This window comes from Rhinatrema bivittatum, chromosome 2 (assembly GCF_901001135.1).
Source record: "Rhinatrema bivittatum chromosome 2, aRhiBiv1.1, whole genome shotgun sequence".
Lineage (NCBI taxonomy): Eukaryota > Metazoa > Chordata > Amphibia > Gymnophiona > Rhinatrematidae > Rhinatrema > Rhinatrema bivittatum.
In genome coordinates this window covers 771,937,642-771,961,169 of record NC_042616.1, presented here as the reverse complement: position 1 = coordinate 771,961,169, position 23,528 = coordinate 771,937,642, and the positions used below count along the sequence as shown (strand labels likewise).

Here is a 23,528-nt window from a genome sequence, read left to right as displayed (position 1 = left end):
CAGATTTTTACTAACAGATCTGAAATTTCATTTTTGAGTTCTTTCAGAATCCTGGGGTGCATACTGTCCGGGCCAGATGATTTTCTACACTTTAGTTTGTCAATCTGGCCTACTACATCTTCCAGGTTCACAGTGATTTGTTTCAGTTCATCTGAATCTTCGCCCAAGAAAACTGTCTCTGGAATAGGTACCTCTGCAACATCCTTAATAGGAAACATAGAAGCAAAGAATTAATTTAGTCTTTCCGCAATGGTGTTATCTTCCCTAAAAGCTCCTTTACCCCTTGGTCATCTAACGGTCCAACCAACTCCCTCGCAGGTTTCATGCTTCAAATATATTTTTAAAAGTTTTTATTATGAGTTTTTGCCTCTACGGACAACTTCATTTCAAATTCTCTCCTAGTCTGTCTTATCTATATTTTACACTTAACTTGACAATGCTTATGCTTTTTCCTATTTTCTTCAAATGGATCCTCCTTCCAATTTTTGAAGAACTTTTTTTGGCTAAAATAGTCTCTCACCACACCTTTTAAACATGCCATTAATAGTTTGTCCTTCCTTCTTTCTTAATGCATGGAATACATCTGGACTGCGCTTCTAACATGGTATTTTTAAATAATGTCCCCACCTGTTGTACACTTTTAACCTTTGCAGCTGCACCTTTCAGTTTTTTTCTAACTACTTTCCTCATATTATCAAAGTTTCCCTTTTGAAAATGTAGTGTTGGAGCTCTATATTTACATATTGTCCCGCTTCCAAATAAAATAAAAGTAGTAATCTTGGCAACAAGAAAACTGTCCACTAGGCATTCATATAAATTTCAGTGGAAGAGGTTCTCTGCATAGTGTGCCACAGAAAATATAGATCCTTTTGTTCTATGAGATATCTACTTCAGTATCTTCCATCTTTCAAATTCAGGGTTAAAATCTAATTCAGTTAGAGTACATTTAAATGCTGCAACAGCTTAACACCATCACTATGAATGTACAACCTATTTGTCAACATTCTATGACAGGTAGGTTCATTAAATCCTCTATAGCCTTCACTTTCCAGTTCCTCTTACCCAATGGAACATCACTGTAACTCATTGGTTCTCAACCTTTTTTCGGCCGGGACACACCTGTCAGATGGTTCTCACACCCATGACACACTGAACATTTGACCGTCATGCGGCTATATATAAACATACACTCTGCATCCACGGGAACCCCCTTGACCCCTAACAATGGATGCAGAGCAGAACTAGGGCATTACCCATAGAACTCACCATGCAAAAAAAAGATATTCTGGTTCTGATGACATCTCAGTAAAAGCAAAACAAACTCCCTTTACTACCAGGCACAATAGCCCTCCTTATGAAAAGGCAATCATTTATCACTAATGCATATCCTATTGAGAAAACACAACAAATAAGACTGATACAATTGCCTACCTGCTAGTAAAATACCTCACCTCGGTCACACACCCAGAACTGACCTTCACCAAGTACAGAAAAACCACAAATTATAAATATGGAGAAAGAAACTGGAATGGAAAGCCAAAAAAAATCACTCTGTATGCAGTGCAAACCTGGAGAAATGGAAATAGAAATATAGCCCCTAACACAGTCCCAGGATCTGCAATAATGCACAGAAACTAATCTGCACAAAGTTACCCCTGCATTATGGAACACATAACAAACCTATCTATGAAAAGGCAACACTACAAATATTAAATCAGGTCCTAAACACTAATACACCTCCTATTAGGAAAACAGAACAAGCCAAGCTGCTATAGATCCCCACACAGAAATAACTGTAAAACTATATTAATAAATGTTTCAAAACAGCTGATGAACAGAATAACATCAAACAATTAAAACTCATAAAAATTATTAAAAATTGTCCAAATAGCAATAAAATTTCTCACAGGACAAGCAGGATGGTTGTCCTCACAAATGGGTGACATCGAGGATGGAGCCCACCACGGAAAACTTCTGTCAAAGTTTAAACAGAACTTTGACTGGCCCCTACTGGGCATGCCCAGCAAGGCACTGACCCTGCAGCCAGCAGGGGTCTCCCTTCAGTCTTCTTTTTTCCGCGCAGCAGTTGCCACGCGGTGAAAGGAGCTCTCTAACCACGTTCCTGACAGGAATTTGGAAATTAATTTCCTAAGAAAATTTGCCCCTCAGGGGTCTCCCTTCGACAAATTTTTTAGTCATCTTACGGAACCCGGTAAGTTTTTTGCCTTCTTCCATCGACTGCCGTCGAATTTGGCCCTCGAGGCCTGTTGGCACTTACCGATCCCCAGCCTAAATTTTGGCTTCCAGCCATGGCAACGGGGTTCCGTCGTTGTCCGGATTGTACGCGGACTATGTCCATCACAGACCCCCACAGGGTTTGTGTAATGTGTTTGGGTAGTGAGCATGATGTCCTGACTTGCACCAAATGTGCCTTAATGACACCCAAGGGTCGCAAAGCCAGGATGGAGAAGATGGGGCTCCTCTTCCATGCACCCACCCCAACGCCATCGATAGCATCGACGTCATCGGAGCCGGCACCGTCGAAATTGTACCACCATCGTCAACCCTCCGGTGACCGTCCACCATCGATGACTTCTCGGCCGTCGACTCCTGTCCCCTCCCCGGATGGGCGAGGAGACCGGAAGGACAAGCATCGCCATCGACGGCACAAGTCTCGGCCTGTCGAGGATCCACAGTCATCGACCTCTGAACAGGCCGAACCACCGACTAAGAGGCCTCAATCAGACTTGGCACCGTCCACGTCTTGTTCGCAGGCATCGAGGAAACCCTCACCCTCTAGGGGTGTGGGAGCCGTGATCCCACCGGTTACGGTGGTCCCTCCGGCTCTGCCTCAGCCTCTCTCTCCCGTCGAGCCGGGTATTGTTACCCCTGGTCTCCGGGCTGAACTGGACCGGCTGGTCCAGGAGGCCATCGAGAAAGCGATGCAAAGATTCCAACCTCCATTGGCACCGTCTCCGGCACCGATTCCGGCACCGCCACCGGCATCGACCCCGGCACCAACTCCGCCACCGAGGAAGGAACCGACCACCGAACCTTTGGTGGAAGCGCTGGCACCGCTACTACAACGTATGGAGGCACTTATACATGCCCTTCCATCGATGATTCCAGTAGCACCGACAGCGCCATCGTCTCCGACTGGATTTTCATCGGCGGGAGAAACACCGTTCCTGATTCCCCCTTCCGGGGTGGTCCCATCGGTGCCTTCTCGTATATCTCCACCGATTTATCCTTTGGCTCCATCGGTTCCAAGACCGGCACCGACTCCATCGGCAGCACCGAAACCCTCGATGCCGTTCCCAGTACCGATTGTACCACCGGTTCCTCCAAGGTTTCCTTCGATGCCTTCGGATCCTCAACCAGGTCCATCGGGGCTTCAACCCCCAAGTGATCCCTATGATACCTGGAGTGATGATACATCTTCTGACACAGATTTACCATCACCGCCTTCTCCTACAGAGAGTAGAAAAAGATCTCCTCCAGAGGATCTCTCCTTTATTAATTTTGTAAAGGAGATGTCCGAAATTGTACCTTTTCAGCTGCAATCTGAGACCGATGACAGACACCAGATGATGGAACTGCTTCAATTTTTGGACGCTCCAAAAATCATCGCTTCCATCCCCATTCACCAGGTGTTTCTCGATCTCTTAAAGAAAAACTGGGAATCTCCTTCATCTGTATCACCAGTTAACAAGAAGGCTGACTCCACATACCTCGTCCAGTCAGCACCAGGCTTTCAAAAGCCTCAACTGGATCATCGCTCTGTTGTGGTTGAGTCCGCACAAAGAAAGGCCAAGCGTCTAAAGCCACACTCCTCCACTCCGCCGGTCAAGGACAATAAATTCCTGGACAGTGTGGGACGAAAAGTGTACCATGGAGCTATGCTGATTTCTCGCATAGCCTCATATCAACTCTACATGACGCAATATAACAGAGCCATCCTTAAACAGATGCAAGATTTTGCTGACACATTACCTGACCAATACCAGCCACAGCTTCAGGCCCTTCTTAACAAAGGGTTTGAAGCAGGGAAGCACGAGATCAGAACGGCTTATGACATCTTTGATGCCTCCACAAAGGTTTCAGCTACTGCCATTTCGGCCAGACGTTGGGCTTGGTTAAAGTCATCCAACCTTCGCCCAGAGGTCCAGGATCGTTTAGCGGATTTACCCTGCTTAGGGGACAATTTGTTTGGAGAACAAATTCAGCAAATTGTAGCTGAATTAAAAGATCACCACGAGACGTTAAAACAACTTTCTTCTGTTCCGTCTGAGGTTTCCTCCAAACAACCACTTAAGAAGGACTCTAAGAAGTCGTTCTTTCGGCCACGCCGTTACTACCCTCCATCGGCCAGGCCTCGTCCAGCTCGATCCTCTACTAGGCCTCAGCCGCGTCAGCCTAGGAAACAAAGGCCTACTGTAGCCCCTCCTCCTGGGCCTGCGGCTGGCCTTTGACTCCCCTGTAGGGAACACATGCCAAACCCCTCTTCCAGACATTCCTGTAGGAGGTCGACTGTACCATTTTCTACAACCTTGGTTGCAGATCACCTCAGATCAGTGGGTGCTAACAATTATCGCACAGGGTTACCACTTCAACTTCATAACTCTTCCGGCAGACTCCCCGCCTCTTCAAGCGTGGAGTCTATCCACCCATTTGGCTCAATTACAACAGGAAGTATCTCTTACATAGAAACATATAGAAACATAGAAATGACGGCAGAAGAAGACCAAATGGCCCATCTAGTCTGCCCAGCAAGCTTCACACATATTTTCTCTCATACTTATCTGTTTCTCTTAGCTCTTGGTTCTATTTCCCTTCCACCCCCACCTTTAATGTAGAGAGCAGTGATGGAGCTGCATCCAAGTGAAATATCTAGCTTGATTCGTTAGGGGTAGTAGCCGCCGCAATAAGCAAGCTGCACCCATGCTTATTTGTTTTACCCAGACTATGTTATTAGCCCTTATTGGTTGTTTTTCTTCTCCCCTGCCGTTGAAGCAGGGAGCTATGCTGGATGTGCATCGAAAGTGAAGTATCAGGCACATTTGGTTTGGGGTAGTAACCGCCGTAATAAGCCAGCTACTCCCCGCTTTGTGAGTGCGAACCCTCTTTTCTTCTCCCCTGCTGTTGAAGCAGAGAGCTCTGCTGGATGTGTGAAGTATCAGTTTTTCTTCTCCCCTGCCGTTGAATCAGAGAACTTTGCATTGAAAGTGAAAGTATCAGGCTTATTTGCATTGAAAGTGAAGTATCAGGCTTATTTGATTTGGGGTAGTAACCGCCGTAACAAGCCAGCTACTCCCCTCTTTGTGAGTGTGAATCCTTTTTTCCACATTTCCTCTTGCTGTTGAAGCTTAGAGCGATGTTGGAGTCACAGTAAGCCTGTGTATGTTTATTTAATAAGGGTATTGACTCCAGGCAGTAGCCATCATTCTGGCGAGTCACCCACTCTTCATTGGCAGCCTCTTGACTTTATGGATCCACAGTGTTTATCCCACGCCCCTTTGAAGTCCTTCACAGTTCTGGTCTTCACCACATCCTCCGGAAGGGCATTCCAGGCATCCACCACCCTCTCCGTGAAGAAATACTTCCTGACATTGGTTCTGAATCTTCCTCCCTGGAGCTTCAAATCGTGACCCCTGGTTCTGCTGATTTTTTTCCTTCGGAAAAGGTTTGTCGTTGTCTTTTGATCATTAACACCTTTCAAGTATCTGAAAGTCTGTATCATATCACCTCTGCTCCTCCTTTCCTCCAGGGTGTACATATTTAGATTCTTCAATCTCTCCTCGTACGTCATCCGATGAAGATCCTCCACCTTCCTGGTCGCCCTTCTCTGTACCGCCTCCATCTTGTCTTTGTCTTTTTGAAGGTACGGTCTCCAGAACTGAACACAGTACTCCAGGTGAGGCCTCACCAAGGACCTGTACAAGGGGATAATCATGTCCCTTTTCTTACTCGATATTCCTCTCTCTATGCAGCCCAGCATTCTTCTGGCTTTAGCTATCGCCTTGTCGCATTGTTTCGCCGACTTCAGATCATTAGACACCATCACCCCAAGGTCCCTCTCCTGCTCCGTGCACATCAGCATTTCCCCCCCCATTGAATACAGTTCATTCGGATTTCCACTCCCCATATGCATGACTTTGCACTTCTTGGCATTGAATCTCAGCTGCCATATCTTCGACCACTCTTCCAGTTTCCTTAGATCCCGTCTCATTCTCTCCACTCCTTCTGGCGTGTCCACTCTGTTGCAGATCTTAGTGTCATCCGCAAAAAGACAAACCTTACCTTCTATCCCGTCCGCAATGTCGCTCACGAAGATATTGAACAGGACCGGTCCCAACACCGATCCTTGTGGTACACCACTTAAAACCGCTCTCTCTTCAGAGAAGGTTCCATTTACCATCACACATTGTCTTCTGTCCGTCAACCAATTTGCAATCCAGGTCACCACCTCGGCACTCACTCCCAAGCTTCTCGTTTTATTCACCAGTCTCCTGTGCGGAACCGTATCAAAAGCTTTGCTGAAATCCAAGTATATGATATCGAGTGCTCTTCCTCTATCCAATTCCTTGGTTACCCAGTCAAAAAAGTCAATCAGATTTGTCTGACAGGATCTTCCTCTGGTGAATCCATGCTGCCTCTGGTCCATCAATTCTCCGGACTATAGATAGTTCACTATTCTCTCTTTCAACAGTGACTCCATTACTTTTCCCACCACTGAAGTGAGGCTAACTGGTCTGTAGTTACCAGCCTCCTCTCTGTTCCCACTCTTGTGAAGAGGGACCACCACCGCTCTTCTCCAATCACTCGGCACCACTCCTGTTTCTAGGGATCTATTGAACAGGTCACACAGCGGTCCCGCCAGCACATCTCTGAGCTCCCTCAGTATCCTTGGATGAATCCCATCAGGCCCCATGGCTTTGTCCACTTTCAGATTCTTTAGCTCTTCCCATACATTATCTACTGTAAATGGATTTTCCTCTGTTCTGCTTCCCTCCAGTTTCTTGTTGTGTAGAGATGGTCCTTCTCCAGGGTCTTCTTTAGTGAACACAGAGCTGAAGTATTCGTTTAATATTTCTGCCATTTCTTCGTCTCCCTCCACACATTGATCATTTCCACCTTTCAATTTCACTATACCACTTTGGACTTTTCTCTTTTCGCTGATGTATCTGAAAAATGTTTTGTCACCATATTTTATCTCCTTGGCAATCCTCTCTTCTGCTTGACTTTTTGCCAACTTGATTAATTTCTTAGTCTCCCTCAGTTGAATCAGATATTCTTCTTTGTGCTCCTCCCTTTGGGATCTTTTGTATTTCTTGTATGCAGTTCTTTTAGCTTTAATTTTGTCAGCCACCTCCTTTGAGAACCAGATAGGTTTCATTTTTCTTTTGCTTTTCTTTACATTTCTAACATATAGAGCAGTTGCCTTGGCGATTGCTCCTTTTAGATTGGTCCACTGTTGATCCACATCTCTCTCATTTTCCCATCCATTTAGTTCTTCCTCTAGGTACTTCCCCATTTCCTCAAAGTCTGTGTTTTTGAACTGTAAAACTCGGGTCTTTGTGGTTCTTTTCGCTATTCTTTTAGTGATATTAAACCATACCGTTTGATGATCACTGGTGCTGAGGTGGGCGCCCACCTTGACATCAGAGACGATTTCTCCATTATTGAGCACTAAGTCGAGAATAGTTCCTTCTCTCGTGGGTTCCAATACCATTTGTTTGAACAAAGATACTTGCATGGCATCCAGTATTGCTCTACTGTTTTTAGATTCTGCAGATGGGATTTTCCAGTCTACATCTGGCATATTAAAGTCACCAATGATCACCACTTCCCCTTTCTTACCTATCTTATGGATGTCTTCAACCAGATCTCTGTCCAGCTCTTCCTTTTGGTTTGGAGGCCTGTAAACCACTCCAATATAAATGGATGCTCCATCATCTGTTTTTCTTCTGCATTCAAATGCTATAGAACCCGTTCCTCCCGCTCAACGAGGCAAGGGATTCTATTCCAGATACTTCCTAATACCAAAGAAATCAGGGGGACTACGTCCCATTTTGGACCTTCGAGCCCTCAACAAATACCTTCAAAAAGAGAAGTTCAAAATGGTAACCCTAGGCGCGCTGCTCCCTCTGCTACAAAGAGGGGATTGGCTGTGCTCTCTCGACCTCAAGGACGCTTATACCCACATTGCGATCACACAATCCCATCGCAAATATCTGCGGTTTCTAGTAGGCCACGACCATTATCAATACCGTGTCCTACCTTTCGGTCTGGCTTCTGCCCCACGAGTCTTTACCAAATGTCTCGTAGTGGTAGCAGCATTCCTAAGGAAGGAAGGTGTCCACGTCTACCCCTACCTGGACGATTGGCTAATCAGGGCCTCCACCCAACAGATAGCTCAATCCTCCCTAAAATTGACAATTCAAACACTCCTTTCCTTAGGGTTTCTTGTCAATTACGAGAAATCTTGCTTAGTCCCGTCTCAAACCTTATCCTTCATTGGGGCAGACTTGGACACCTTACAGGCAAAGGCTTACCTTCCTCTTCAGAGGGTCCACACCCTAATATCCCTGGCTCGCCAGCTCCAGTCTCAGAACACTGCCACGGCTCGCCAGTTCCTCATTCTCCTAGGACACATGGCATCCTCGGTTCAAGTCACTCCCATGACCCGACTAGCCATGAGAGTAACACAATGGACTCTACGACACCAATGGATTCAAGCTTTTCAGCCTCTGTCCTCCATAGTCACAGTCACACAAGCGCTGTGCCTATCCTTAACCTGGTGGACGACTCAGGTCAACCTCCTTCAGGGCTTACCTTTTCTTCCACCGGATCCGCAAGTAATCCTAACCACCGACGCTTCTCACATCGGTTGGGGAGCCCATGTGGACGACTTTCAAACCCAAGGGTTATGGTCCAAAGAGGAAGCCGATCACCAGATCAATTTCCTGGAACTTCGAGCAATCCGCTATGCGCTCCGCACTTTCAAAGATCATCTCTTTCATCAGATAATCTTAATCTAGACGGACAACCAAGTGGCCATGTGGTACATAAACAAGCAGGGAGGCACAGGCTCCTTCCTTCTGTGTCAGGAAGCTGCGCAGATCTGGGCGGAAGCCCTCTCCCACTCCATGTACCTCAGGGCCACTTACCTGCCGGGAGTAGACAATGTATTGGCAGACCAGCTGAGCCGTGTCTTCCAACCACACGAGTGGTCACTCAATCCTCTGGTAGCGACCTCTCTGTTTCACAAGTGGGGTTCTCCCCGCATAGACCTCTTTGCGTCCCCTCAGAACCACAAAGTGGAAGATTACTGCTCTCTCATTCGGAGCCAGCACTCTCGGCCGAGAGATGCATTCTCCCTCAAGTGGACAACCGGTCTGCTCTATGCATTCCCTCCACTCCCTCTTGTGTCAAAGACTCTCGTGAAGCTACGCCAGGACGGAAGAACCATGATCCTGATAGCACCTTACTGGCCACGCCAAGTATGGTTTCCAATACTCCAGGATCTCTCCATCCGCAGGCACATTCCTCTGGGAAAGGACCCGCATCTGCTCACTCAAAACGACGGATGCCTCCTCCATCCCAACCTCCAAGCCTTGTCCCTGACGGCATGGATGTTGAAAGGTTAGTCCTTCAACCATTTAACCTTTCAGATTCCGTTTCTCGGGTCCTGATAGCTTCACGAAAGCCTTCCACAAGAAAGTCTTACTCATACAAATGGAAAAGGTACACATCATGGTGCACTTCTCAGTCCCTTGACCCCCTTTCCTGTCCAATCTCCAAATTCTTGGACTATTTATGGCATCTCTCTGAATCAGGTCTTAAAACCTCTTCTATTAGAATGCATGTCAGTGCGGTAGCCGCCTTCCATAAGGGTATTGGGGGTAATCCTATTTCAGTACAACCCCTAGTAACACGCTTTCTTAAGGGCTTACTCCATCTAAAGCCGCCCTTGCGTCCTCCGGCCCCATCCTGGGACCTTAACCTGGTTCTTGGTCGTCTTATGAAACCTCCTTTCGAACCTCTGCACTCCTGTGACTTTAAATATCTCACTTGGAAAGTGTTATTCCTTTTGGCTATTACTTCAGCTCGCAGGGTTAGTGAATTACAGGCCCTAGTTACCTATCCGCCTTACACTAAGCTCCTGCAGGACCGGGCGGTACTCCGCACTCACCCTAAATTTTTACCTAAGGTAGTTTCGGAGTTTCATATCAATCAATCTATCGTACTGCCTATCTTTTTTCCCAGGCCCCACTCCAACTCTGGAGAGCAGACCCTGCATACCCTAGACTGTAAACGGGCTCTAGCTTTTTACCTAGACCGTACAGTTTCTCACAGGAAGAGCACTCAATTATTCGTCTCTTTCCATCCTAACAAGTTAGGACAACCTGTGGGTAAGCAGGCTCTTTCTTCCTGGTTGGCGGACTGCATTTCTTTTTGCTATGAGCAAGCTGGCATTCCTTTTCAAGACCGTGTTAAAGCACACTCTGTGAGGGCCATGGCGACTTCAGTAGCACACCTTCGATCGGTGCTGCAACCTGGAGTTCCCTCCATACCTTTGCAGCCCACTATTGTTTGGACAAAGCTGGAAGACAGGACTCCATCTTCGGCCAATCTGTCTTGCGTAACCTTTTTCCAACCTGATGTACCAACACCCTTCCACCTACCCGGTAGGGTGCGGATGCCCTTTCCCAAATTTCTCCTCACTTGTTGTGCCTGCTGCACACCGTTGGGTACATTTGGTGCAAGTCGGGACATCCTCAGCTCGGTACTCACCCATTTGTGAGGACAACCATCCTGCTTGTCCTGTGAGAAAGCAAATGTTGCTTACCTGATGTGACAGGTGTTCTCACAGGACAGCAGGATGTTAGTCCTCACGAAACCCGCCCGCCTCCCCGCGGTGTTGGGTTCGTTTTATTTTTACTTTCTAGGCACTGCCTGTAGCTTGAACATCAGACTGAAGGGAGACCCCTGCTGGCTGCAGGGTCAGTGCCTTGCTGGGCATGCCCAGTAGGGGCCAGTCAAAGTTCTGTTTAAACTTTGACAGAAGTTTTCCGTGGTGGGCTCCATCCTCGATGTCACCCATTTGTGAGGACTAACATCCTGCTGTCCTGTGAGAACACCTGTCACATCAGGTAAGCAACATTTGCTATTTCAAAACAGTAGACACATCACATAATAATAATTAAAATGGCACAAGAAAAATAAACTTAAAATGCCACCTTTACTTATCCTCTCCATCTACTCCTTTCCCTTGAAAGCACATACCAGGAGCAGCAGCAGCTGCTGAAGCTCTGTCCTTACTGTCCTCTTCTTTAGGGCCAACAAGTTACACATACACATACACACACCCCCACACACACACACCCCAATTAAAACCTATGACCAGTCTCTGTCTCGCACACACACCAGTCACCTCCCTGCCCAGTCTCTGTGCTTCACACACACCAGTCACCTCCCTGCCCAGTCTTTCTCTCTCTCACATACACACCCCAGTCACCTCCCTGCCCAGTTTCTGTGTCTCACACACACTTTGCTTAGAGCCCCAATGCTGTATTCCCCTTTAATTTCGCAGTGGCAGATTTCCCAGTGCTGCCGCTACCTTCTCAGCCGCACTGAAGCAGCAAACATTTATTTTAGAAAAATATGCCACAGCACTCAAGCCTTTCTTCTGCTGTCGGGATATCCCTAGGCTCCAGCGGCCCCCCATTTGCCTGCTTTTATGGCCGCTGGGAGCTCTAATTGCCCCATCTGTAATCAGCATGGCTGAGTGCCACTTTTACTTTAAACGTGGTTCTGCTGCGCTCACTGTTTATCGGGGGGGGGGGGGGGGGGGGGAGAGAGAATCCCCAGAGCAACCGGCCTATTCATGCTTGCAACTCACTGCCACTTTGGGGCAGCCCGTGGTGGCCATGGGCCTGGACACTGCCACTCCTCCCAGTCGACCCTCAAACCTCCCCACCCCCGGGCTATGAAATGCCCCCTTCTTCCTGCCCCACTGGCAGGAAGAAGGGAGGAGGTTTCCTATTGGCCCGCGGGGGCAGGAAAAAGGTAAAGGGAAGTATAACTGGGGTTGTGGGACACCGGGAGCCGCAACACACCAGCTGGTGCTTGGTGACACATTGGTGTGTCGCAACACACCGGGTGAGAAGCGCTGATGTAACTCTTACAGAGTTGATATACTCTCCATTTGATCTTCAGTAGATCTTAGTTTCTGTCTTGGAAAGTATTACTCTTAATACTAGTAACCTCAGCATACAGAATAAGGAAACATCAAGCCTTGGTAATTCAAGCATCTTTTACTCAAATTTTCAAAAATAGAGTAGTTTTGAGAATACGTCCTGAATTTTGACCAAAAGTTGTTTCTCTCTTTCATTTAGATCAATCCATTGTGTTGCCAACATTTTTTCACTTCTCTTGTGAATAAGGCTTAACAGACTATGCTAGACTACACAAGAACTTTGTTCTATTTGGAAATGATTAAGCTTTTCCAAAAATCCACAGAGATCTTTAATTGGCTTGCCAATTAAAAAAACAAATCTTGTCTAAGTGGCTCTCAGGCTGATTTTTCTTTGGTTACACACAGCCTGGAAAAAAATCACTCTGCTAAAATTAATGATCATCAGATGAAAACAACCTCAACTTCAATGGCACATCATTAATCTGCATCCATTCAAGAAATATGCAAAGTGGTTACTTGGTCTTCTCTACGTACATTTACCAAAAACTACTGTCTTGAAGAAGACTCTTGTAAGAATAGTAGTTTTGGCCAAGTATTTTTAAGTAGTCTTTAACTAAAGCTTCAATTCTCCCATCTTCTCTTTTTTTCCAGATTGCAATTAACCTGTATTCAACATATTTCAAATATATTCTTGCAACCCTCAGCCTATGTGGCTGAATTCATCCTGCTTGTCCACGGAGAAAGCTAGGTTGCCTATCTGGAACAAGTGTTCTCTGTGGACAATAGGATAAACCAGCCACACAATCCCATCTTCCTCTCCTAAAGCTTAAGTTCAGATAGAAAAGATACTTAGGAGGCTCATGTGGGAGCAGTTACACAGGAAAACCCACACATGCTCTAAAGGTCTTTTTGTCCTGTAGAGAGTGCATATGCTATATCGGTTGTGTCACCTCACTTGTGCGGCTGGTTTTGTCCTACTGTCTACAGAGAACACCGGTTGTAAGTAAGAAACTTAGCTTTCTGTAGATTTGTAAACTGTATCCTGATGAATAGAGCATAACTCTCAAAAGCTCGTCACAGTTGTATTAAGGTGTCACCTACAACTTGTTTAACTCTTTATTTCCACATATGTAATTTAAATACAGATTAAGATGCAGCTTCTTCAAATGCTCTGTTTTTTTTTTCTGAAGACAAACAGTTCACATAGTCATACACATGAGTCAGACGGACAGATTCTTCTATAGCCATCCAGAAAGGCCAAGAGTCTCTCATGGTGATTCTGCCCCAGCTTCATTTCTCCTCTGTTTGTTTTTGTCTTTGGCTTTCAAGATCATGAAACACAATCTTTCTTTTATGGCCCTCCAGAGGTCAGGAAGTTGACCACCTTCTTCAGGTTCTTTTTCCTAAAGCTTTTTAAATTGCCCTCATTAGGAATTTTTTTTTTTTTTTTAGTAGATTTGAAGTTTTATTTTATTTGTCAGCCACCGAACCATCCCTTTAGTTCTGTGTGGCCATACCAGTAGATTGTTGGCTCTACTTTGTTCATCCCTTCAGATCTTCTTCTGTAGGGCGGGAAGATTTCTTCATTTGATGTCACCTTGATTTTTCTCACTATGTCCAAGAAGCAGGCCAACATCTTCAAATGCTATCCCGAGTGCAAACGGAAGATGATCATTACTGACTTTTACAAAGCCACGATGCCTTTGGCTGTGATAATCTGCCACATCCAGAGTTCTCCAGACCTAGAAGAAAGGCACTTAAAAATAGTTGTTGAAGGCTTAATTCAAGGATCACAGAACCATACTGACTATAGAGGTGACAAGGCTAAACCAAAGACACCCTCAACTTGTTCAGCCCCTTGATCTAAGGATAGGCCCAGGAGTCAAGAAAAATCTCACTAACTCCACTGTAGCCAAGATCAGGGTTATATTGTTTTCTACCAGCTTTTTGTTTCTTTTGGCACTAACAAGTTTAGGAGTGGAGTGACGAAAGGTACCATTTTAGCAGTTCCTGCTGTAAATAACCAAGCAAACCTGACTGTGAAGTGGAATGTTAAGGCCTACAATGTTAGGGCTGTGGCAATGTTGGTCGCCTCTGTAAGAACTACCTTAATTTAGGAGATTTACATGAAGTTCAATATAAATCAGGTATGATGTCTTGTCACTAATGTCGGTATATAAAAATTTCAAATAAATAAATAAATGTTTACATTCCATTATTGCCTGGACATGGCTTCTCTGCAGAAGAGGGGAAGAGCCCAACTCAAACCTGGGTGCCCATTTTTATGATTTTATCTTTTATCTATATCCTTATCTTTATTTGAATTTATAAATCACCTTGTTATGGTTTTGAGGTGTTGGAGTGGATTCTTGGGTACTGCGGTGATGGTCACACCCACAGGGAGGAGCCCCGTGAGAAGCCGCAGTACTAGGCTAGACTCTATACACGCAAACACAGAGAATTAGTATTTATTATACAGCTCGGTGGTACTGCCCAGGAGGGGCAGCAGTGAGGTAACTTAGTAGAAGCAGTCCAGGGGTCCTCAGCAGAGGAGACCAGTCCCACACTCGAGTAGATGGTAGGCAGCGCAGGGTAGTAGAGGAAAGTCCTGGATGCAGACTCTGAGCGCTGAAGCTGGAGATGAGACAGACTGATAAAGTTACTCATTGAAGTAGATAGCTGTAGTGATGAAGATCCTGGCAGGCAGAAGTAGGTAGTAAGGCACCAGAGTAGGAAGAGCAGGCCCTCGAGGAGCGAGTACCCGATATCCCAGAAAGGTACCTGTAAGAGAGCATAAGGGCCCCCGAGGAGTGGGTACCCAGCTTAGATATGAATTACCCCGAAGGGCAGAGAGAAGGCTTTCTTGCGGCAGCAAGGAAGCCGCAGAGCAGCTTAGACTGGAGGCATTCCAATCCTTTCTCTATCCTTGCTAACTCACCTGAGAGAGTGAGCTGAGCGTTTCAATACCTCCAAGAAGAGGGCGGAGACCTCTGTGTTGGGTAGCATTCCCGCGCTGATCCCTTTAAGAAAGGGGCCGGCTTTGCTGCGCATGTCTAGAGGATGTCGGGGCGGGGCTTCCGCTGCGACGGCGTCCCGGCCGCAGGGGTAGGCCTCTCACTGTCGCAGTAGGCCTTGAAGCCTGAGGAGGTGCCGACGAACCCAGCCTCGGGAACCTTGAGCACGGCAGATCATGCCCAGAAGGGGTAAGCTCGTTCAGCCTCGGCCTCCTCTGCTGACCGGCATAACACACCTAATGAGTGTTCTAGGCAATGTACAAGTAAAACAAACATATAAATTTGTAGCATTTTGGGTTGTCTTCCTTGTTCAAATAATATAGATTTTTCTTGACAAAAAATTTCCCTGCCCACTGGAAGTTCTTGTTCCTCCCTTTTTTGATGAAGTCTTTCCTTAGCTAGAGTGTTCCACGTGTATGACTTGGAGCAAATTTTAAAATGCCGGCGCGCATAAAAAATGGGAGATACACATGTGGCCAGGCTGCACACACGCAGCAGGCATTTTCAAGGGCCAACGGCCACGCCCATATCTCCTGGCATGCGCAGAAGAGCCAGCATTGAAAAAGGGGCAGGCCAGGGAAGGGCTGGGGGCGAGGTCTGGGCAGACCGTGGGTGAACCGGGACAGCGCCATTAGACACTGTCCTGGTGAAATGCGGCCGGCAGCTGACCAGTCCATGCAACCTACTAATGCTCCTTTATTGGAGGGAACTGGGAAAAAGCCCTATAGTGTTGCCACGTGCATGTAATAAAATCCCCCCCTTTGCGCATGGGTAGCTGATTTTATAACATACGCACGTTGACACGCGCATGTTATAAAATAGGTGCATCCATGTGCATACATTGGGAACCACGCACACATGAACACACGCAGGAATTAAAATTCACCTTTTAGTGAACTGCTGGTCTCCAGAGAAAGAAACATTTCTTATTTGTAACAGATATTCTCTGAAGACAGTAGTTTACCAGTCACAGAAACCCTCCTTTCCCTGTACGTACCAGGTCATTCCAGACGGTGGGTTATGTTCCCTGTCCAGCAGATGGAGTTAGAACCAAAAATTCCCAGGGGAGGACCTATATAGCCACGCCTCCCTTGCCTCAATCCTCAGTATAGTTCTTTCTCCAGCAGATTGAGCAGGGGACACGGTGGTCCCCAGCACTTTTCTAGTTTTATTTTCTCTTTGAGGGATCAATTAAATAATATTAGATAAAGGTTTTCTTCTAAGGGATAGGTTCTGTAGTGTTCTGACAGGACCACTCCGTTCAAAGAGAGACACTGTTTTCCAGTCAGGAACTTGCTGACAGGCTGTGTTTTTTGCCTGTCACTTTATTTTTCTCTTTGTTTTTCCTCTTCCTGGCCCGGCTACAGTGTGGTAAGTGTTGTTTTTATTTTATTTACAGTTGTTGGGAGGAACAGGAATTTGTGAGGGGTGAAATTGGTAGTGCCGACCGCTCCCCCCTAGCCCCGGAGTTTGTACTTTTCCCCTCCTCCCTTTCGGGTAGTGATTGGAGTCCCGCCCTGCAGCTCTGCGACGACACATTCCCCGGAGCTGCTTACCGTCGGGACGGCGCTTTCCCCGACGGTCTCTTGGGGACGGTGAGGGGGTCCGGAGGCCGGATAGCTCTATTGCTTCGCCGCTTCAGTTGTTGCCGCGCGCCGCAGCCACCCCTCCCCCTCCCTCCCGCCGCGATGCAGAGATTGCCTAACTGCTCCGGAGCTCGGCAAGGGGTTCAGCAGCCCTCGGAGGGATTTTCTTCGGCTTTTCCTGAGGGGGAGTATAGCTTACCTGGTGGGCAGCTTGGAGGAGAGTCGGACCGCGCCGGCAGGAAGCGGCATGCCCCGTTTCCCCTCAGCGCGGGAACGGCGGCCATTTTGTTAGCTGACTCTGAGGCAGCTCTCTCTGAGGAGGACGTCGACGCTCCGCTCCAGGTTTCCTCTTACAGTATGGGGTTTCTGAGCGCAACGGACCAGGGCAGGCAAGGGGACGACACCTCGGGGGGCCCTTCATCAGCACTTCCTGCTTTTTCATCCGGTGATCCTAGTTGCGCCAGAGTGGCTTCGACGTCCATGGTTTGCAGATCTTCTCAATCTGGCAGTGGAAGGCCCGCTTCGACTCAGTCACCTATCACGTCTCCTTCGCCAAGGGCCAATATTTTTCAGAAGGCAGATCGCTTTTGTCTTGCGGCCTGGCTTTTGAGAGGCGCCAATTAAGAAGGCGCGGATATCCAGAGTCTGCCATCTCGACGCTCCTGAAAGCTAGGAAGACTTCCACGTCCGTTACCTATGTCAGAGTATGGAAGGTTTTTGAGGAATGGTGTGAGTCAAAGACGATTCTGCCAACGCAGACCTCAGTAGCGCATGTGCTTTCCTTCCTACAGGCGGGTCTGGATTTGGGCTTGGCCTATAATTCTCTTCGTGTTCAGGTAGCGGCTTTGGGAGCTTTCCTAAGGAGTAATGACAGGGAGCTCCTGGCCTCACATCCGGATATTCTACGTTTTCTAAAGGGGGTAAAACACTTGAAACCTCCCATTAGACCGCCTTGTCCTTCATGGAATCTCAATTTGGTACTCCAGGCTCTATGTGCACCGCCTTTTGAGCCTCTGAGTTCGGCCACACTCAAGGATGTCACCCTTAAGACCATTTTCCTGGTGGCGATCAGCTCAGCACGTCGGATCTCTGAACTACAAGCTCTATCATATCGGGAGCCATACCTTCGTTTCACGCCAGGGGGAGTATCCCTGTGGACAGTTCCATCTTTTCTGCCAAAGGTGGTCTCGACTTTCCATCTCAACCAATCGATAGAGCTTCCGTCATTTGTATCCTCTGATTCTTCTGACCTGCGTCGGTTGGATGTCAGACGTTCTTTGATACATTATTTGGAGGTCACTAATGAATTTCGACTCTCCGATCATTTGTTTGTCCTTTGGTCGGGACCCAGGAAGGGTTGCATGGCGTCCAAACAATCAATTGCTCGCTGGCCAAAAGGAGCGATTATAGCCGCATACATCTGAGTGGGTAAGTCTCCACCTTTAGCTGTTAAGGCGCATTCTCTACGCGCTCAAGCGACGTTGTGGGCGGAAAGTTCTGCAGTTTCTTCTCAAGAAATTTGTAGGGCGGCCACATGGAAGTCTCTCCACACTTTCGCAAGACATTATCGTCTAGACATTCGCGTGCCGTCTCACGGTCAGCTTGGAGACAGGGTCATACGGGCAGGGCTGTCCGCGACCCACCCATGATGGGGAAGCTTTGGTACATCCCACCGTCTGGAATGATCCTGGTACGTACAGGGAAAAGAAAATTATTCCTTACCTGCTAATTTTCGTTCCTGTAGTACCATGGATCATTCCAGACCCCTCCCTGGTTTTGGGGGTTCTTTGTGGGCCATCCCTGCTTTCCTGTCTTCACAATATTTTCACTCTGTATCTCTAGTTATTGCGAGCTGTGTCTTTGAACACAGTGCTGTTTGCAAGTTCTCAGTTACAGTTTTTTGAGTACAAGTTACTTGCTGTCACTTACAGCTGTTTTTTTCTCTATATTTTTTAGATTAATTGATCCCTCTGGTTCTGTCTCTTCTCGTCTTGGCTTTGCTAGTCCAGTTACTGAGGATTGAGGCAAGGGAGGCGTGGCTATATAGGTCCTCCCCTGGGAATTTTTGGTTCTAACTCCATCTGCTGGACAGGGAACATAACCCACCGTCTGGAATGATCCATGGTACTACAGGAACGAAAATTAGCAGGTAAGGAATAATTTTCTTATCTCCTCTTCAGGTTTGTTCTCCTAGATTCAAAGCTTTTATATAGAACTTCAGAGATACAAGGCCATAGTTGTATAGAAATTACTTGACATGAGCAGGAAAAAGCTTTTACTCTTTCCAGAAAGTTCTGGCAGTCATGTGACTCACATTTATGATTGGTGAACCACGGTCTTCGGAGAATAAACTTTTACAGGTAAGCAGCTGGCTAAATTGATTTTAAAAAAAAGTGAAATCTCACAAATGAAGGAAAAAAATCAGAAATCTATGAATCTCCACTCTTAAGTATGAAGAAATCCCAATTTGTATTTTACTTTTGCAGTGCTATATATACCAGTTAATCTCTTGCTTTCTAGAAATATAAAGTGTATTTGGCTCCTGTTATTTGTATATATACTGATTGTACACAGGACTGTTGCCAGGGAACATGGCATCACAAAGATTGTCAGCATCTCCACTCACAGCTGGCTGCACAGCTCCCAGCCCCACACTGGGGCTGCCAATAATGCATGGCTCACCCCATTTTCTTTTCTTCTCTGGCATCTCTCTGGACTGCCCATAGCAATGGCCCTGTACATGACAGTTACTTCTGTCATGTTATTTTTTTTTTACCTATGAGTTATATTTTTATGCTGCAAATGTTCCACCTGAGAATATCCTGAATCTAAAGTAGGCTATCTGACTTTTTTTTTTTACAGTGGCACTAAGGAAGATAGACACCATTCATCATCCTTCTGTAGACAAATCAAATCCACAACCAGAAATCTTCCAGAAGTCCCCCCAGCTTGGAGATCTATCCCAGAAAACACATTTTGCAGATCTGCCCCTGAAGCTTCAGCCTGCAGACCAAGCTCAGAAACCTCAGTTTGTGGAAGTAGCTCAGAAACCTGTAGTTGGAGATTTACCCCCAAAGCCAGGAGAACTACCTCCAAAGCCTCAGCTAAGTGATTTGCCACCCAAACCACAACTTGGAGATTTACCTCCAAAACCACAAGTGAAAGATCTTCCTCCAAAGCCCCAACTGGGAGAAACATTGACTAGAACACCAATTGGAGAAATACTACCAAAGCCTCAATCCTTTGAGGTAAATCAGAAAACTCAAACTGTGGATCTATCTCCAAATGTTCAATCTGGGGACACCATCCAGAGACAAGCTTCAGAAGATTCCAGTGATGTAACACCCACCTTGACAGATACTCCAGTGCCACTTCCCAGAAAGATCAATATGGTAGGTAGATGTTTTGTTTTAGTCTGCTGGCCTGTCTTTATAGAATGTTCTAAAGTCTGTTAGCTCTATAAATAAGACCCAGATGTATTAAAGGATTTTTCCCATTTTGGGGCTGTTGTACTAAAGGACTTTCCCATTTTGCGTTTATAGGAAAAATACTTAATACACCTAAATCTAAAAGTCAGATATGAGAATGTGTATTTCCATCATTTTGGTGATTAAAAAGCTTGTTTCCATTGTTTTGGATATTTTTTGTCAAATATGATATTGTGAATGAACTTGCTAATCTTTTTCCTTCGGATGTTTCAATTTTGAAAATCTTTTCTTTTCATTGAGTCAGACCAGTTCAGATGAATGGAGACAGAATAAAAGGCTCACTGACCTCAACCTTTATAGGCATCTATGTTGACCTCAGCCTGCCAGTATTCTTTGTCTCCAGTAGGTGGTAGGTGTAATAGGTTCAGGAATGAGGTATTTGCCTGGCAGTCTGTATCACGCAAAACAAACTAAAAGAATAACACCACTCACTATGTCTTATGTGAAACAATGAAAAGATATATTTTCTGTATAATATACGAGTATACACAAAACAGGTGCTTATGAGAAAACTTGAGACAAATAAAACAGAATATATATTATATATATATATATACAGTATATCAGCACAATAAGCAAGAGTAATTTCCCCAACTAATCGGGAGTAATTATATACAAAAGCCTAGCGGAAGCTGTCACCTTCCACGAAAAGTGTCTCTAGGCCTTCCCAAATAGTGAGTCAGCTGAGCAGGTTCTCGTTTGGAGACAGGCCAACATTGTGAGATACCTTATCATTGTGAGATTTGACGTGATGTCTATTCAGAATCAGCTCTCAGCAGGAAATCTGTCTGGCATAGGGTATACTGGGGTTATTTGGCATTCAGACTGCACATGCTCAGAAGTGATTTCTTTGTCTAATTTTCCTGAAATATTGCCAGGCTATTGATAAGAAAATCTACTGTGTAGTTTCTCTAAAGATAGTGGACTTGTCTTTCTAATTACCATATTATGACCACTAGCTTTGTACTTTCTCTAAACATAACACATTCTATAATCAGAAATCTGTATAATGTATAATCACTAATGTCATGTTTCAAGTAACAAGTAAAGTCCAGTTTATACTAATCAGCTTTCAATCACTGCGATACTTATCTTTTAATATGCTAGCTGGTTTTAAATATGATTTAAAATACACCTACCGCACATATGTGCGCTTCTAATTTTAAGTAGTTGAGTAAACGTTTTTCATGTATCTTCCTTAGGAGTCTGCTTTAATGCATGCAGGTAAGCGGATTTTTACATTTACATTTATTTTCTCAATCGCGGAGATCACATGATGCTGTGAAGGGGGTGAGACGTGCTTGTTGCGACCGCTGTTGCTTACATCTTGCTTCACTGCACTGACTCCAAAGGGTAGACTTGCGGCCTCCACCAGCTATCATCGGCCTGTCCGCCCCTGTTCCTGGGCCTTCCTGGACGGCGTGGATGCTGCCGACCGCCATCCTGCCCGCAGAGTTCCTTAGGGATGCGCACTTCCGGACCAGTCTTAGGCACGTCATGGTGGGAATCTCGGGGGCGTCCCCCTCGAATGACATCTCTGGCTATCTGCTCCTCTGAGGGCCTTGTGCCTAGGACAAGGCCCTCAAGGCCTGCCCCATTCCCCGGGGCTTCCTCTGGAACCATCGCATCTCTACTGTGAGTACTCCGCTTGCGGACCACTACCGTATCATCTCTACTGAGGAACTCTCATCGGTGTACCCCGTTCTGCAGTCCATTGCCGTATCCTCTCTCCAGAGGAATCCCCTTATGGGTATACCTCACTTCATAGATTCCGTGGCACCTCTGTGTCTGTGTAACTTTCTATTACACTCCCCGCTCCGTGGGCAGTGTCGCTCTCTCGCTCTCTTTCCAGTTCCTGCTGTCCTTCACATCCAGCAGATGAGACCTCACCTCCTGACGGTGAGGCTCAAGGGCTCCTCCCTATGGGCGGTACCACCTCTCACCTCGGCCCAGAGCCCACAAACTCTAACAGTGCTTTTCCTCGCTCCGATCCCCGCCCCAGGCCTGTTTAGCTGCCCAAAATCGATTTTCTAACGAGGCCCCGCTCCCCCTGAAACTACCAACGCTTACCGGACCACAGGAGCTGCAGCTCAAGCGCGAATGGCGACGCGACTTAATAAAAAGGACAAGGAGAGGGAGAAGGGCAGACATGCAGCACGAGGAGGATCCTGGGCCCGCTGAGGTGCTTCAGACTGTGGCGATCGCAGACCTCAAAATAGCGGTGCAGGAGGTTCTCAGACTGGAGCTCCAGACGATTTCAGTTAAGTTGACAGAATTATCCACCTGATTTTCAGGCTTTGAAACTAGGGTAACTGAGTTAGAACAGAGAGTTTCTGACATTCAAAATGTCCACCGGGACTCTGAGGCAGCTATAGCTCAGTTAAAAGCTACCCTGGCAAAACAGGTTGCTAAAATAGAGGACCTGGAGAACAGGTCATGGAGATCGAACTTGCGGTTTGTGGGTCTGCTGGAGACACTATCAGAGGGGGAGCTGGCCACCTTTCTGGAAGCCTGGCTGGCACGTGAGCTGGCCCTACTGACAGCACATGGCCCGCTGAAAATAGAACGAGCACATAGGATGGGCCTAAATGGGCTGATGCAGCCAAGCCACGAGTGGTTATTGCAAAACTCCTTAACTTTGCTCAAAAGAGCTCCATCCTACGTGTGCTGAGGTCCGGGAATTCTCTTACATACGAGAATCAGAAAATACTTATTTTCCAAGATTTCTCAGCAAATGTCTCTTATGCAGCGTCGAGCTATGGCTCCATATTGTATCAAGCTGTATGTTCTGGATGTTAAAGCAACACTGGTTTTCCCAGCCTGATTGCGTGTAATGTCACCAAAAGGTCCCAAGTGGATGAACACACCTGAAGAAGCGCAGCAATTTCTCCGGGAACAGGAAAGTTCCAGTTCTGACACTCAGCAATAACTAAATTTTAGATGTTTTCTTGAGTAACTGGTTCATAGTTTTTTGGGAGAAAGTGGCCTGTCACTCGTGGAAGGGGTTGCCCCCTGCGTACTGGGGGCGAGCCAGTGGACTTCACTTTATACCACCAGCTACGTGGCATCAGGCAGGAGCAGCAGTCTTGGGGCTGCTGCAGCTCCTTTCTCAGAAAATGTTAATGTCTAAGTGATGCTCTTGGGTGTGGGGGGCCAGCACTTCTGGCTTTCGACTGTTTATTTAATTATTTATTTAAGAATTTTCTATACTGACATTCATATAAAATATCACATCGGT

General features: G+C 46.4%; 1 protein-coding gene across 10 annotated transcripts in view; it reads left to right on the top strand.

Annotated features, from left to right (window-relative positions):
- ASAP1 (ArfGAP with SH3 domain, ankyrin repeat and PH domain 1) overlaps window positions 1–23,528 on the top strand; it is a 975,348-nt gene that overhangs the window by 889,725 nt on the left and 62,095 nt on the right. For all 10 annotated transcript variants that reach the window (XM_029592039.1, XM_029592032.1, XM_029592035.1 and 7 more), the window contains one exon: window positions 19,665–20,194. In XM_029592039.1, the coding sequence (XP_029447899.1) occupies window positions 19,665–20,194 (530 nt within the window). The remainder of the gene's footprint in view (window positions 1–19,664; window positions 20,195–23,528) is intronic.